This window comes from Chrysochloris asiatica, unplaced genomic scaffold, assembly GCF_000296735.1.
Source record: "Chrysochloris asiatica unplaced genomic scaffold, ChrAsi1.0 scaffold00021, whole genome shotgun sequence".
Taxonomy (NCBI): domain Eukaryota; kingdom Metazoa; phylum Chordata; class Mammalia; order Afrosoricida; family Chrysochloridae; genus Chrysochloris; species Chrysochloris asiatica.
The window spans coordinates 392,981-410,227 of NW_006408539.1; the positions used below are offsets into that span (position 1 = coordinate 392,981).

Consider the following 17,247-nt stretch of genomic DNA (forward strand, 5'->3'; position numbering starts at 1 on the left):
ACCATAATTCAAATGCATTATTTCTTTTATGGTCTTCCTTAATCAGTACCCAACTTTCACATGCATATGAGACAATTGAAAACATCATGGCTAAGGTCAGGGATGCCTTACTCCTCAAACTGGTATCTTTGCTCTTGAACATTTTAAAGAGTTGTGCAGGAGATCTGCCTAATGTAATACGTCATTTGATTTCTTGACTGCCAGTTCTATGAGTGTTGACTGTGGATCCAAGAAAAATCTTTGACAATTCCAATCTTTTCTCCATTTATCAGAATGTTATTTATTAGTTCAGTTGCCAGGATTTTTTTTGTGTTTTTTTTTTTTTTTAATATATTAAGGTGCAACCCATATTGAAGACTGCTTTCTGATCCTGTATATCACAGGCTATAATAAATCTTCCTCTAATCCTTACACCACATTCTTCTTCACATAATCCAGGTTTTCAGATTATATGCTCAGCATACTAACTGAGTAAGTGTGGTGAAAGAATTCAGCCCTGGCACACACTTTTCCTGATTTTAAACCATTCAGTATTCCCTTGTTCTGTTAGAAAGGCTGCCTCTTGGTCTATGCACAGGTTCCCCATGAGCATAATCACGTGTTCTGGAATACTCGTTCCTCACAATGTTATCCATAGATTGTCATGATCCGCACAACTGAAAGACTACTTTGCATAGTCAATAAAGCACAAGTAATCATCTTTCTGGTAGTCTCTGCTTTCAGCCAAGATCCACTTGATATCAGCAATGATATTCCAATTTTCACATCCTTGTCTGATCCATAGATTTTCTGGTAGTTCCAGTTGCTGTACTGTTGCAGTCATTTTTCAATTATCTTTACCAAAATTTTACTTGCATGTGATATTAATGATATTGTTTGATGATTCCCCATTCTGTTGGATAATCTCTCTTTGGAATGGACAAATATGGATCCCTTCTAATTGGTTGGCCATATATTAGCTGTTTTACACATTTCTTGGCATACATGAGTGAGTGCCTCCAGTGCTGCATCAATTTGTTGAAAGATTGCAATTTGTATTGTGTTAATTCTTGGAGCCTTGCTTTTTGCCAATGCCGTCAGTGCAGCTTGTTTTCCATAGGTACTACTGGTTCTTGATCATATGCTACCTCTTGAAATAGTTGAACATCAACTATTTCTTTTTGGTACAGCGAGACTCTGTGTATACCTACCATCTTTTTGTTTTGTTTTGTTTTAATGTTTTACTGTGGATTATGTGATAGTTTACATTAGACGTACATTCATCCTATTGTATATGGTTTTGTTGCCATGGTTACAATCCCCTCCATGCTTCATCAAACAACCAAAGGGTATACCCTGCAAGCCTGCCCCCCGGTCATCAGCACACAGCCTCTTTCCCTCTCTGGGTCTAGAGTCCCTAGCCACTCCATCTCTCCATGTCGTCTCTGCCTCCATCTCTGGCATCACTGTTTCTCTGGGTAGGGTTCCACACTCCACTCTTCTCCCTTGATGGTCCCAGGGACATCCGCTCCTGGACTGCAAAGTCAATCTCTCCCTCCTTTTGCTACAAAACGTCTACCTTTACATTTCCAACCCTCACAAGCAGTCCTGATAACAATTATTCACTAATGTACAAGAGACCTATCCCCATCTCCTTTCATCAGCCACCCTCAGATAGATTGGATACTACTCAGTGGAGATTCTACCTTCCTCCACACCCTCTGGATCTAGGCTCCCTCTTGAAAGCTTATAAGCCAGTCACTTCTTACCTTTGTAGCCCCCCTCCCACCCCCAAACACACACACATTTTGGGTAGCCAATGTCCAAATTGCCCATCCCTGTATACTCTGTGTAGTGAGGGGGTGGGAATAATCCTCACTGTAAAGATTTGTTACCTCTTTTGAGCTACTGCATTCATAGGTGTAGGTCAAGTTCATCCAATTGCATCAGATCACTCTTAGCTTTGATCATCACCTACCATCTTCTTTTGATGTTGCCTGCATCACTCAACATTTTACACACTGAATCCTTCAGTAATGCAATTCAAGGCTTGATTTTTTTCCTTCAGTTCTTTAAGCTTGAGAAATGCTGAGAATGTTCTTCCCTTTTGGTTTTCCGACTCCAGGTCTTTGGAGTCACTATAATATTTAACTTTGTCTTCTCAAACTGCCTTTTGAAATTTTCTGTTCAGTTTTTTTACTTCCTCATTTCTTTCAGACAGTTTAGCATCTTTATGCTGTTGTTGTTGTTAAGTGTCATCGAGTCGGTTACAACCCATAGTGACCCTGAATAGGGTTTCTGAGGAGCAGCTGGTGAGCTTGAACTGCCAACCTTGCAGTTTAAACGGCTTTGCAGTCTGGTGCATTAACCTACTGAGCCACACCAGGACTCCATCTTTATGTTGATGTTGTTGTTCTTGTTGTTATATGTGGTGGAGTCGGTTCTGACTCATAGCAACCCTGCATACGGTTTCCGAGGCTCTCCTGACATGTATTTTGGTCTTTTCTTTTCTTCCTGTCTTTTTAACGGTTTTGCTTTCTTCCTATATGATGTTCTTGATGTCATCCCACAGCTCTTGTGGTCTTTGGTTATTAAGTGTCTAAAGCATCCTATCTGTTCTTGAGCTCTAAATTCGGGTGACATGTTCAAGGTCACATTTTGTCTCTTATTGGCTTGTTTTACTTTTCTTTAGCTTTAACCTGAACTGTTCCATAGTCGATTCCTGATCTTGTTTTGGTTGCTGACATTGAGATTTTCCACTGTCTGTCCCCATAGACATAGTCAATTGGTTCCTGTGTATTCCATCTGGTGAGGTCCAGGTGCAAAATTACCTTACATGCTGTTTAACAAAATGTATTTGCAATCATGAAGAAGTCACTGGTCTTGTCAAATTTTATCATGTGATCTCAAGCATCATTTCTATCACAAGACCATATTTTCAAACTAGTGATCCTTCCTTTTTGTTCCTAACCTTTGCATTCAAATCACCAATACTCATAAATATATACAGATGGTTGACTTCAGACTGAAAAAGTATGTAGAATTCTTCAATTCTGGCTTTAATGATTGGTACATAAATTTGAATAGCAGTGGTTTTAGCTGGTCTTCATTGTAGTTGTATGGATATTGTCCTATCATGGCCAGCACTGTACTTCAAAATAGATCCTGAAATGTTCTTTTTGACGATGAGTACGAAACCATTACTTTTCAGTTTGTCACTCGCAGCACAGTAAACCATGTGACTGTCAGATTCAAAATGGCCAAAAGCAGTCCATTTCAGTTCACGAATGCCTAAGATAGCAATCTTTATGCATTCCATTTCATTTTTGGTAACTTCCAATTTTCCTAGACCCATACTTTGTATAGATTATTAATGGATGTTTGCAGCTGTTTTTCTTCATTTGGAGTTGTGCCCCATCAGCAAATGAAGGTCTCGAAGGCTTTACTCCATTCTCATCATCAAGGTCAACCCTATGTTGAGAAGTCAGCTCTCCCAGTCGTATTTTGAGTGCCTTCCAACATGAGGCATTCATCTTCTGGCACTATATCTGACAATGTTCTGTGGCTAAACTTTCAGAAGTAGTCAGCTTCTCCTTCTTCCTAGTCTGTCTTAGTCTGGAAGCTCATCTGTAACCTGTCCACCATGAGTGACCCTGCTGGTATTTAACATACCATGAAGTAGCTTCCTGTACCACAGCAACATACATGTCACTACAGCACGATGAGGTACTATCTCGTCTTTGGTTCTCACAGTCACCTTTGGTTATTACTTATTGCCAGAACCAAATAGAAAGTTTTCAATACCTATTTATTCGATGAATCAAAGAACCATGTTACCTAAAGAGCTTGCAAAGACAAGGTAATCGTCCCCCTGCTGACAAAGCCTCTTTTCTTCTCCTCCTGTCCCCCAAAGTTCTGAGGGCTTCTAGATCACACCATGGCTCTTTACTGAGCACCTCCTCCATCCTCACATCTGCATGGGGACAGTATTCAGTTCCTGGGATTTCAGTGCCATCCTCAAACTGGACTCCCCAATCTACATTTTTGCAACCAGGGAGGCAAGATGCTGGCCTCCAATTATACATTCAATCATAGGCATCAAGCATAACTTGGAATCTTGAATCCCAACCCACCCCTCCACCACCCAGTTACACCTACACCTGCCTGTCTTTTCATCATTTGATTACTAAAGCCAAATAGTTAGGGGTTACAAATTCAAACTGCATATGAACAACTGATGGTCTGTTCCACAGTCGATCAATTTTGTTTCATTTATTTATTTAGGATATTTAATGCACACACATTTTAACACATGCAAAATGGTGTACAGCAAAAAGAAAGCCCCCTCGCCAGATCTATTCCTTCGCCCCCTACTGCTTCTCCCTAAAAGTGACCACTATTTAATTGTACTTTTTTTTGCAAAAGATACTTTATGCATATATATGTTGTTGTTCACGTGTATTATTTTTTTCTTGTTTTACACAAATGACAGCTCAGCTTTGTACCTTTTTTCACTGCACAGCATACCTGGTAGTTTGTTCGATCAATACTTAACGATCTGCCTCAGTCCTTTTAAGAGCTGAGCATGGTATAGCCTTTCTATAGGTACTGCATAGATGCATGGGGCATTTACTGCTGATCTCTCATTACTCAAATAGTGCTACGGTGAGTAATTTCATGCATGTGTAGGTTTCACAGTAAGATACAGTTTGTGATGTCTTAACATTCTTACAAATAGAATCGCTTCTTCAATTTTTACAATTAAAACAAGACCATTTTGTCTGTCAGGGAGAGTGAACTGTTTATCAGCCCACCAACCATAAGTGTTCTCTTCATTAATGAAGCCCTAACTAACCAGTGTGGTGCTGTGGGTTAATGCGCTGGACTGCAAAGTTAGTTTGAACTGCAAGATTGGCGGTTCAAGCTCACCAGCCATTCCTTGGAAACCCTATACAGGTTCTCTATGGGTCGGAACTGACTCGATGGCACTTAACAACAACAACAGCAAACCAACCCGGTGTGGCGATGCAGGATAACTGCACTGGACTGCAAGGTCAGTTTCAGCATAAAGGTTGGCAGTTCAAACTCGCCAGCTGCTCCTCGGAAACACTATACAGGGTCGCTATGAGTCGGAACCGACTCAATGACACTTAACAACAACAACTAACTTGTTGATTCCTTACAATCAGACAAGGAAAAAAAAATAAAGGATCCATTTTTATCTTTTATTCAATGAATTTTCAGTCCATTACCTTTGCCCATTTTTTACGTTTTAGTTAAAAACAAAAAACCGTTTTGAGTTTTAGAAGTTATTTCTATTACTGAAAATTCAAGTTTAGTGATATGAAATTAACTTTCCCACTTTCTGCAGCTTATTTTTTAGCTCTCTGTTTTTTTGTTCTAAAGAAATGATGTATTTTTATGTCATCAAATTTATCAATGTTTTAAGGTTTCAGGTTGTGTCGTATGCTAGAAAAGGCTTTTTCCACGCCAAGATTATATGCATTCCACATATCACACACAGACCCAAACTGAATTTGTTGCTGTCCAGTCAATTCAGAACTCACAGTGGCCCAATTGGACAGAGTAGACCTACTTCAGAGGGTTTACAGGGTTGTAAAACTATATGGAAGCAGACCCCACATCTTTCTCCTGTGGAGCAGTTGAGAGCTTTAACCACTGCATTACCAGGCCTCCTTACATATCACATACATTGCTAACCAGGTAAACCTTGAAGATACTGTGTGCTCAGGTCCACACCACTGCAATGAAGTAAATATTACAATGAGGCGTTTTTGGCTTCCCAGTGCATATAAAGGTTATTATGCTTATACTGTTATATATTGTAGTGGATCCACAACCAACGTTCAAGGAAGAAGCAGTCAAGAAATCAAATGATACACTGCACTGTGAAGATTGTTGTTATTGTTAGGTGTCATCAAGTCAGCACTGACTCATAGTGACCCTATGCACAACAGAACAAAACACTGCCCGGACCCACGCCAACCTCACAATCTTTACTAAGCCTGAGTCCGCTGCTGCTGCCGCTGTGCTAATTCAGCTTGCTGGGGGGAGTCTTTTTCTTTTTTTCTGACCCTCCACTTTACCAAACATGATATCCTTCTCCGGGGACTGATCCCTCTTGATTATATGTCCGCAATGGGCATATCTGCATCTGACCCAACTCAAGGTATTTTCAATCACCTCATATGCATGTGAAAGCTGGACAATTAAAGAGAAAAACTGAAGACGAAGCAATACATTTGAATGATGGGGTTGGTGAAGACTACTGAACGTACCACGGACGGCCAGAACAATGAACAAATCTGTCCTGGAAGAAGCACAGCCAGAATGCTCCTTAGAAGCCAGGTTTGCAAGACTCTGTCAGTCACACTGTGGACATGTTGTCAAGAAGGACCAGTCCATGAAGCCGGACATCATGTTTGGTAAAGTGGAGGGTCAGTGAAAAAGAGGAAGACCCCCAAAGAGACGGACTGACACGGTTGTAGCCACAACAGGCTAAAACCTAACAACTGTGTGGCTGGAGAAGAACCAGGTAGTTTCCTTTTGTTGCACACAGGGTCGCAATGAGTTAGAACTGACTGGACAGCACCTAACAACAATAACAATCCTATGGAAGCAGACCGTCACATCTTTCTCCTGAAATGACAGCTCGCTAGCGAGAACAGAAGACTTTAATGGGTGGATGCAACAGCTATGGCCAACAGAAACCAAACCCTGAGGTGACAGTCTTAGCTTCTAGATCCCTGCAAGGGCCATCCACAGTTCAAAGAGTTTTTCCACTCAGGGAAGCCCAAATCTACGGCTTCTCACCAGGTTTGAGTAGCTCACCCATAATCCTCCCAGTCTAGACTCAGCTTACTGATCAAATGCCGTTTTTATCACAGCAGTGTTGCCTGGTAACACAGCTGACATTCCAGCTTCATCAGATTTCCAGGGAAACACAGCTAGAAGCAGCTTAATCCAAGGTCAATTTCACATGTAAAAGGAAAAAGGGTTTTTGTTAAACCTTGACTCACAAACATAATGACTCTTCAGTTCAGTCCAGTATTTTACTCCCCTAAAGAGTACTAGTAAGATGGAACAGAAATCTGGACCCATGCCTACTTAGCAAGGCTATAGAAGGGTTTTAAGAAGTAAATTACTAGCCTGTAAAATTGCCTTCTTGAGGAAAAAACAATTCCCTGGACATTACAACCCTTAAAGACTGCTATCTGGCATCAGTTGAGGGGAATGGGTACAGGCTCTGCCTGAGCTCAGCAGCATCTGTCACAGAGCTCTGCTTTGAGAGCTAGGACCAGAGCAGAGGGCTCATACCCCCCACCCGAGAGAAGACCCCTGTGGCTGTTTCACTTGTTCTTGGATGCATCGTTTTTCTCAATATCTTTTTGTGTTCTTGTCTCTTACCAAAGCATGTGCTGCTGTTAAATGCTGTGGAGCTGGTTCCAACTCATAGTGACCCTGTAAGGTTTTCTAAGGCTTTAAATCTCTGAGGTAGCAGAAAGCCTCGTCTTTGCTCCACGGAGTAGCTGGTGGGCTTGAACTGCTGACCCTGTGGTTCACAGTCCAGTGTTTATTGTATGGAGTCATCATACTTCCAGCAAGGCATATATTTAACATTAATTCCTAGGCTATAAACTACAGCTTAGCCAGCTATCAAAAAGCATCTATCCTACAAAAGAGACAGGGATAACCTAAAGTGGATATCCCCGGGGCAATAATTTATTATATAATCTTATTAAGATGAATGATTCTCAGTTGTAAAAGGAGAAGCTTATACCGACTAAACCCACAGTCAACAAGGACATGGGGTCATAGAAACAGTTGCAAAGAAGTTTGGGGATGCTCCCACAAACCCTAAATACAACAACAACAAAAAACCCTGCATGGGAGTGTTGGTTCATCATTATGAAATTTAATTGAGGATTTAATTATAGACCCATTTAATGGCTCCATGGAGTCCTCGTGTGGCACTGTGGGTTAATGCGCTCAACTGCAAAGGCGGTTTGAACAGCAAGGTCAGAGGTTCAAGCTCACCAGCTGCTCCTCGGAAAACCTATACAGGGTCGCTAAGGGTCAGACCAATTCAACGGCATTTAACAACAACAATAATCATAAAACAGCAGTGATATGTAACAAATCAATAAAACATGTCGTTGAACTTACATGTAATTGTGTGAATTCTAGTATTTTCACCAGTTAAGGTATCATATGTAAAAGTCTGGAATGAGAGGCTAGTTATAGCCCCAAGCTGATTTCAATTATATACCTAACAAGCACATGGGTTCCTAGAATGAACACAAGATTAACCTATTTTCGATAAACAGGAGTAAATGTCTTAAATTTGACATACACCTATTTATTTACACATACGTCTATCTGTTGCTGTCACTCAGAAAGAAAACAGATTTTTCACTCGTGGGCACTTTCCACATGCCCTTTCCCTCCACCCACCACCAATTTTGCTGAGATACTACCTCAGTATTTGAAACGCCCAGCAGATATGCTTATACGAGGGGCTTCAAAAAGTCTGTGGGGAATGACACTACCTTATGGTTCTTCTTGAAACCGCTTTGGATTCCCAGGAGCATAGCGAATGCTTGTCTGAAGATGCTGATCAATTCAAGAGATAAGACTTAAAGACAATGACATTAGGGAACTCTTAAGCTAATGACACCTGATTAATAGAGTTCCAAATACAGGAAGTAGAAGGGAAGACATAATTAAAAGAAAATATGATAGTTCGTAAAACACCAGATCTACCAAGTGTCCAATACAATTAACCAGGGCATAGCATCATGAAATTTCAGAACATAAGCATAAAGAAATCAGCAATTTCCAGAGAAAACAAGTCATATGTAAAAGGAGAAGGGAAACATTTTCAAACATGAGAAATTAAAAATATACATGGCTATTTCCCATCTACTTTTTCGCTGGAAAGCTACTTAAGTATGTTGTTGTTAGGCACCATTGAGTTGGCACTGACTCACAGCAACCCTATGCATAATAGAACGAAGCACTGCCCAGTCCTACACCAATCACACATATTGGTTGCTAAGTCCGAGCTTACAGCTGCCGCCAGTGTGCCATCTTGTTGAGGGTCTTCCTCTCCTTCTCTGACTTGCCACTTTACCAAACAGGATATCCTTTTCCAGGGACTGGGCCCTCTGATTGCCTTTGTTGTTAGGTACCATCGAGTTGGTACCAATACATAGTGACTCTATGCACAACAGAATGAAACACTGCCCGGTCCTGGACCAACCTCACAATCGTTGCTACACCTGAGCCCCTGCCACTGTGCCAATCCATCTCATTGGGGGTCTTCCTCCATGATATCCTTCTCCAGTGATTAGTACCTCCTGATAATAAGTCCAAAGTATGAGAGATGAAGTCTGGTTGTCCTGGTTTCCAAGGAGCACTCCGGCTGCACTTACTCCAGCACAGGTCTATTGGTTCTTTTGGCAGTCCATGGTACTTTTAGTATTCTCCTCCAACACCATAACTCAAAAGCATCAATTCTTCTACAGTCTTCCTTATTCACTGTCCAACTTTCACATGCATATGAGGTTATTGAAAATACCATGGCTTGGGTCAAGCATAACTTAGTCCTCAAGCTGACATCTTTGTTCTTCAACACTTTAAAGAGGTCTTGAGCAGCAGATTTGCCTAATGCAATACACTGTTTGACTTCTTGACTGCTGCTTGCATAAGTGTTGATGGCTGATCCAAGCAAAATGAAGTCCTTGACAACTTCAATCTTTTCTCCACTTATATGGGTGTTGTTTATTGGTCCAGTGGTGAGGATTTTTGTTTTATTTGTTTATTTTACATCAAGATGCAACCCATACCAAAGGCTGTGGTCTTTGATCTTCATCAGTAAGTATTTTAAGTCTTCTTTGCTTTCAGCAAACAACGTTGTATCATCTGCCTATTGTAAGTTGTTAATGAGTCTTCCTCCAGTTCTGATGCTAAGTTTTTCTTCATATAATCCAGCTTCTCGGATTACTTACTCAGCATACAGGTTGAATAAGTATGGTGAAAGAATACAACCCTGGTGCACACTTTTCCTAATTTAAACCATTCGGTTTCCCCTTGTTCTGATTGAACAATTGCCTCTTGGTCTAAGTACAGCGCAGTAAAGTGTTCTGGAATACACATACTTCAGAATGTTGTCCATAGCTTGTTATGATCCACAGACTCAAAAGCCTCTGCATAGCCAATAAAGCACAGGTAAACATTTTTCTGGTATGGAATACTGGTGTGGCACTGTGGCCTAATGTACTGGACTGCAAAGTTGGTTTGAACCACAAGGTCAGTGGTTCAAGCTCACCAGCTGCTCCTTGGAAGCAGCTATGGGTCGGAAATGACTCAATGGCACTTAACAACAATGAACATTTTCCCTGTATTCTTTGCTTTCAGTAAAGTTCCATCTGACAGCAGCAATGATAGCTGTTGTTCCACATCCTCTTCTGAATCTGGCTTGAACCTCAGAAAAGTTCTCTGTCAATGTATGCTTGCAGCTATTTTTGTATTATCTTTAGCAAGATTTTCCTTGCATGTGGTATTAATGATATTGTCCGGTGATTTCCACATTCTGTTGCGTCACCTCTCTTTGGAATGGGTGCAAATATGGATCTCTTCCAGTTAGTTGGCTAGGTAGTTGTCTTCCAAACCTCTCAGCATAGATGGGTGAGTGCCTCCAGTGCCACATCAGTTTGTTGAAAGATTTCAATTTGCATTCCATCAAATCTCAGTGCCTTCTTTGCCAATGACTTCAAAGCACCTTAGACTTCTTCCTTCAGGATCATTAGCTCTTGATCATATGCTACCTCTTGAAAGGATTGGACGTCGACCATTTCTTTTTAGGACAGTGACTCTTTGTATTCCTTTCATCTTCTTTTGATGCTTTCGGCATCCTTCAATATTTTGCCTATAGAATCCTTCAATTTTGCAAGTTAAGGCTTGAATTTTTTCTTCAGTTCCCTCACCTTGAGAAATACTGAGCATGTTCTTCCCTTTTGGCTTTCTAATTCCAGGTCTTTGAACATTTTGTTATAATATTTGTGTCTTCTTGAGCTGACGTCTGAAATTTTCTGTTCAGGTCTTGTACTTCCTCAATTTTTCCATTTGCTTTTGCATCTCTACGCTGGAGAGCAAGTTTCAGAGTCTCTTCTGACATCCATTTTGATCTTTTCCTTCTTTCTTGTCTTCTTAATGACCTTTTGCTTTCTTCCTGTTTGAAATTCTTGATGTTATCCCACAACTATTCTGGCCTTCAGTCTTTAGTGTCTAATGTATCAAGTCTGTTCTTCAGATGATATCTAAATTCAGGTGGAATATATTCAAGGTCATATTTCAGTTTTCTTCAGCTTCAGCCTGAACTTGCCTATGAACAATTGGGGATCTGTTCCACAGTCTGCCCCTGGCCTTGTTTTGGCTTTTTTACCATCTCTTTTGGCAGATGTAGTCAATTTGATTTCTGTTATTCTGTCTGGTGAGGTCCATGTGCATGGTCATCCTTTATGTTGTTTAAAACAGGTCTTTGCAGTGAAGAAGTCACTGGTCTTGCAAAATTCTATCATGTGATCTCCAGCATTGTTTCTATCACCAAGGGCATATTTTCTGTTGACTGATCTTTCCTTTTTGTTTCCAACCTTTGCATTCCAATTGTCAGTAATTATCAATACATCTTGACTGCATGTTTGATCAATTTCAGACTGAAAAGGTTTGTAGAATTCTTCAGTTTCATCATCACTGGCTTTAGCGGTTAGTGCACAAATTTGAATAGCAGTGGTATTAAGTGGTCTTCCTTATGTTGTTGTTGTTAAGTGCTGTGGAGTTGGTTCCGACTCATAGTGGCCTTACACAGAGTTTCCGAAGCTGTAAATCTTTATGGGAGCAGAAAGCCTCATCTTTTTCCCATGGAATAGCTGGTAGTTTCAAACTGCCGACCTTGAGATTTGCAGCCCGATTCGTAACCACTACGCTACCAGAGCTCCTTGGTCTTCCTTATAGGTGTATAGGTATTATCCTACTATAGACAGTGTTGTAATTCAAGACTGATCTTGATATGTTCTTTTTGATGATGAATACAACGCCATTCCTCTTCAATTTGTCATTCCTGGCATAGGAAACCATGTGATTATCTGATTCAAAATGGCCAATACCAGTCCATTTCAGCTCACTAATGCCTAGCATATCGATGTTTGTGTGTTCCATTCCATTTTTGACAATTTAAAATTTTCCTATATTCATACTTCATACATTCCACATTCTGATTATTAATGGATGTTTACAGTTGTTTCTCTTCATTTTGAGCTGCGCCCCATCAGCAAATGAAGTACCGAAGGCTTTACTCCATTTACATCATCACAGTCAACTCTACTTTGAGGAGGGAGCTCTACCTCAGTCGTAGTCTAAGTGCCTTCCAACCTGTGGGGCTCCTCTTCCGGCACCGTGTCTGACAATATTCTGGTGCTCGTCATCGTGTTTCAATATTTAATATTCTGCTGCTGACCATGCCCCACTGCTATTCATGACATTTTCATCGACTACATATTTGGCAGTGGTCTGTCTCTTTTCCCTAGTCTCTGTGTGGAAGCTCAGCTGAAATGTGTTCACCGTAGGTGCCTCTGCTGGTATTTAAAACACCCATGGTATAGCTTTCAGTATCAGAACAACACACAAACCACCACAGTATGGCAAACTGACTGATGAGAGGTGGTCTGAAGCATATGCTCTACCAAAATGTAATATTAAACCAAGAAAGAGGAAAACAGGGAGAGACAGGAGCCAAGGAACCGCTCAAACTAGCACAGGAGAAAACCAAACCAAACCAGCTCCAACAATCTCACCGCTATTGAGTTGATTCCAGCTCACAGCATCCCTACTTAGGGTCTTTACTGGAGAAGACAGCCTTGTTTTTCTTCCGCAAAGCAGCTGGTGGGTTTGAATCACTGACTCTGCAGTTAACAGCCTAATGTTTACCCCACAGAGTCACCAGCACTCCTTAACACAGGAAAGAAGTGAAGACCATTGTCAGGATGCTGAATGTTCTCTCACAGTCCAGGAGGCTAGAAATACGAACTGTAAACTGTGTGGGAGAACCAGCTTACAACCAAGCCAGCCCGGGACAGGAAGAGAAGTCTCCAGGAAAAGAATGGAACAGAGAATAGGACTGTTTTGAGGGGAATTTTAGAGTTGTGTCATTAAGTCTGTAGCTGGGTTAGAGATTGGATAGTTACAACACATATAACAAAGAAAAGTCCAGGATTCAGCACATATCAGGAACTTCCACAAATTGGTAAGAAACCGTTAAATAATTCAACAGGAAGTCAAATGGTCACTAAATGCTCAAGATCATCCTCATCAGTAATGAAGGAATTCTAAATGAATTGAAAATGACAGTGAGAGGCCACTGCCCAGCTGACAGAACTAAGCGGTTATGAGGCTATGAAGCATTGGAGTTCTCATAACCACCGGTCAGAGTATAAAATGGTACCACTCTGTGGGAAAGCAGTCTAATAGGATACATATCACCAAGCAAGTCTACTCTCAGATGTACACCCTAAAGGAAAGCAAGTACGTGCTCAAGAGATTACATGATTAAGAATGTTCACAGAATCATTGCATATAGTGCTCTGTGATGGTTGAGGTTTCATGTCAACTTAACTCGGCCAGGATTCTCAGTGAGTTTGCAGTTAAGATGTAGTAAACCCCCACGAAGAGAGAGCTGATGTGAGCAGCCAGTAAACTAAAAGGAAGTTTCCTCGGGAGTGTGGCCCGCAACACCTTTTGTCTTACATGAGATAAATGGAGAAAGAAGGTTGCAGACAGGGACCTACTGCCACCAAGAAAGAAGAACGGGAGTGGAGTGTGTCTTTGAACCTGGGATCCCCCCACTGTGAAGGTCCTAGATCCAGGGGAAGATTGATGCCAAGACACTCGGCGATCTCCAAGGAGTGCTGAGCTTGCAGAGGCTGAAAGGAGACCAGGCCCTTTCCCCAGAGTCTATGCTCTGAACTCGGACCTGTAGCTTCCTAAACAATGAGAACAATTTTTGTTTGTTAAAGCCTCCACTGTGGTAAATCTGTTACAGCAGCATTACCTAACTAAGACATAGTCCAAAATGCTAACAATTCCAAAGAACACTTTGGAAAAAGGATAACTAAGATATGGCATATACATATACTGGTATAGTTAGTATTTATCTTAAGAACAAACAAATATAACTGCTTTACATGAATGAATCTTACCCACAGAACTAACTATAAGTGAAAGAAGCAAGACATGGACTACTGACCAACAACATTCCTGCTGTTTCTCTGGTACACTGACCATTTCCACCCATCCCCATTCTCCTATACACTCCATTCCACTCTCATCTTTCACAGAGAAACAGACCAAAGTCTTGCCCTAATGAAGTGTACTTAGAGCTGAAATTAAATATTTATACAGTAAAACCTGCTAGAGCTTGAACCCATGAAAGACAGAAACCTGTCAGAGAAGGAAAATGTCACGATTTTCCACTAAAATGAGTGACAGAAAAGCGGTAAGAGTGCCCCCTGTTAACGACGGAAAATGTACAGAGACCCACAAAAAGAAGTCAGGCCTGTCAGGTCCCAGCACTCGCAGGTTTCACTGTGTTTGTGTAGTAATTTAATTACAGAATGTCTCCCTAAATGTCTGAATTCACATAAGGAAAAGGATAGCAGCTCATCTTGTGCCTAGCTAACCGCATCACTCATTCAATAAAGATTTATGAAACCCAACTGGGCTAAAAAACACCAGTAAACATGGAGGCGGGGGCTTCAAAAAGCTCACGGAGAAAAGTAGAATGAAAAGATAATGGAATTTTTTCATGAACTTTATGAAGCCCCCTCATACAGCAATAGCAGATTCAGCCTTGTGAAAATGTTCAACCACATTCGCAATTAAAGAAACGGAAGTCCAAGTAAAACTGAAATGTGTTTTTTGCTAGAAAGAAGCAAGGACTGAGAGAACAAGAATGCTCAAAGCTGTGAGCGTTGCCGTCAGTCAACTAGGTCCTCTCACAGATCATGTGTGGACAAGGGGCTTCCACTTCCCCAAGACCTTCTGGAAACCCACTTGTCCAGATGCACATGTGGTACAGTGTTGATGGAAAGCAATTGGGCCCCACTGTGCTGAGGCTTGAAAAGCTCGATACCCTGGTGACGTAGGAAAGTTCTAGTTCTAAGACTCTGTACTAAAAAAAAAAAAAAAAAAATCAAGAGTCAAGGTGTCCTTATAAACTGCCCACTAATTAGGAATTAAAGGAGCTCTGGTAGTGTAGTGGTTACAAATCGGGCTGTTAACCTCAGGGTCAGCAGTTTGAAACTACCAGCTGTTCCATGGGAGAAAGAAGAGGCTTTCTGCTCCCGTAAAGATTTATAGCTTCGGAAACCCTGTACAGGGACGTTATGAGTTGGAACCAACTTCACGGCACATAACAGCAACAACAACAGCAATTAGGAATTAATATTAAATATTGGAAAAAAGAAAAAAAATGAGCAAAAACAGTATAATGGCCAAATTGACTTTAAGATAGTCACAAGTTATACATACACTAAAATGTAAGAATTTCAATAAGTTGACAATACCACAGAAAAATAAAGATGGTCTAAACAGGAGTCCTGGTGTTGTGCTGCAGGATAAGTATTGGACCTCAAGTCAGTTTGAACAGCAAGGTTGGTGGTTCAAACACACCAACTGTCTCTTGGAAACCCTATACAGAGTCGTTGTGAGTCAGAACGGACTCTATGGCACTTAGTATCAGTAACAAACAACATTAAGTAAAAACGACAGATAGTGATCTCAATCCTATGAAGCATGTTTGTATACAGCACCCACTGAATGCAGCGATTTTAAACGGCAGCACTGACTGCCAGTTAGTTAATGCTGAAAGAAGGGGACTTCCATCACTGCAGTTCTTACTAAGGTTTGTTAAATTCAACTTTCTCTGCTTTAATGCTTAAAGAAGAATCCTAACAATTAGCTCTATGTATACTTACCAGATCAATATTTTGCATTATGTCCTGAAATGAAGGGTGAGTTCGAAACTGTTCAAAGAGATCTCGTTTGTAAAGCAATGCATACACCAAGTTTGGGTTGTGGTGAAGAGAATTTGTCAGGCAGGAATTGATGATCTCTAACATCATTCGAATCACTTCTTCGATGACATTTAGGTCTTGTGCCTTTTAAAGAAAGCAAACCCCACAAAGAGTCAGTGTTTTTTTCCTTGAAATACAATGAACAGAATGAGAGTAAGTCTTCTAAAATTTCAAAAACATTAGAAAGAGATCATGCAGATGAGCCAAGTCTCTACATGATTGATTTTTCTATAGAATCTTTTAGACTTAGTACAGCGATCTTCAAACAGTAAATTACAGACTCAGCAACCTAAAGGGAAAGCTGGCTCTTCCTCAGGCCCTAATTTCTGAGGTCCTTGTTTACATTCTCATCACTGTAACTCTCTGCATCAGACTTCCCATGCAAAATGGTGTGATGGTTGCATGGATCCCAAGAACGGTGCCGAATTCAAAATACTCCCTTACTTCTTTAAATTGTCCTTTCAATCACTGGGTTTTTTACAGGTAAGTTGCCTATGATTTTGTCTCTGTTTCCTCAGAACTCAGTCTTTAAAATAGTTGTCAATACAGCAAAACTAAAGCAGGCAATCAAAGAATCTCTTCGAAGAAAGAATGACTGAAAGGGCAAAGTTATGGGCAGGTACAGCAGACTTTCCCCTCTTGAGTTTTCTAAGGTATACATGACAGTTAACTAGAACATTTCCTAATGTGGTTCTCAATACGTAAAGAAAGTAAGATCATTATAAACAGACGAGGGTAAATGCATTTAAAGGAAAGTAAGGGTCTATTCTTCACTTGAATCAGTAAAATGTCAACACTAGCAGACTGTGTTAAGTTATGCATGCAGAATACAACATTCAGAACAACCATTCAACATCCACACAAAGAGATGGACTTAAAAAATACTATAGCTATATCAAAATGGAATTATAAAAAAATTTCAAGTAAATCCAAGTGAAGCAGGGGAAAACCGCCCCCACCCCACAGTAAAAACACAGACAAAAGAAAAACAGGAAATAAACAAAAAAGACAATATTCTCATGCAAAAAACAACAAATCTAGACATAGCTTATATCCTTCATAAAAATTAACTCACAATGACTCATAGACCTAAATGTAGGCTTTACAATTAAATACA

The 17,247-nt window shown here is 40.6% G+C and overlaps 1 protein-coding gene across 2 annotated transcripts in view; it reads right to left on the reverse strand.

The window, feature by feature from the left end:
* Nucleotides 1-17,247, reverse strand: part of DYM (dymeclin) — a 429,499-nt gene that overhangs the window by 65,504 nt on the left and 346,748 nt on the right. For both annotated transcript variants that reach the window (XM_006837482.1, XM_006837483.1), the window contains one exon: nucleotides 16,032-16,214. In XM_006837482.1, the coding sequence (XP_006837545.1) occupies nucleotides 16,032-16,214 (183 nt within the window). The remainder of the gene's footprint in view (nucleotides 1-16,031; nucleotides 16,215-17,247) is intronic.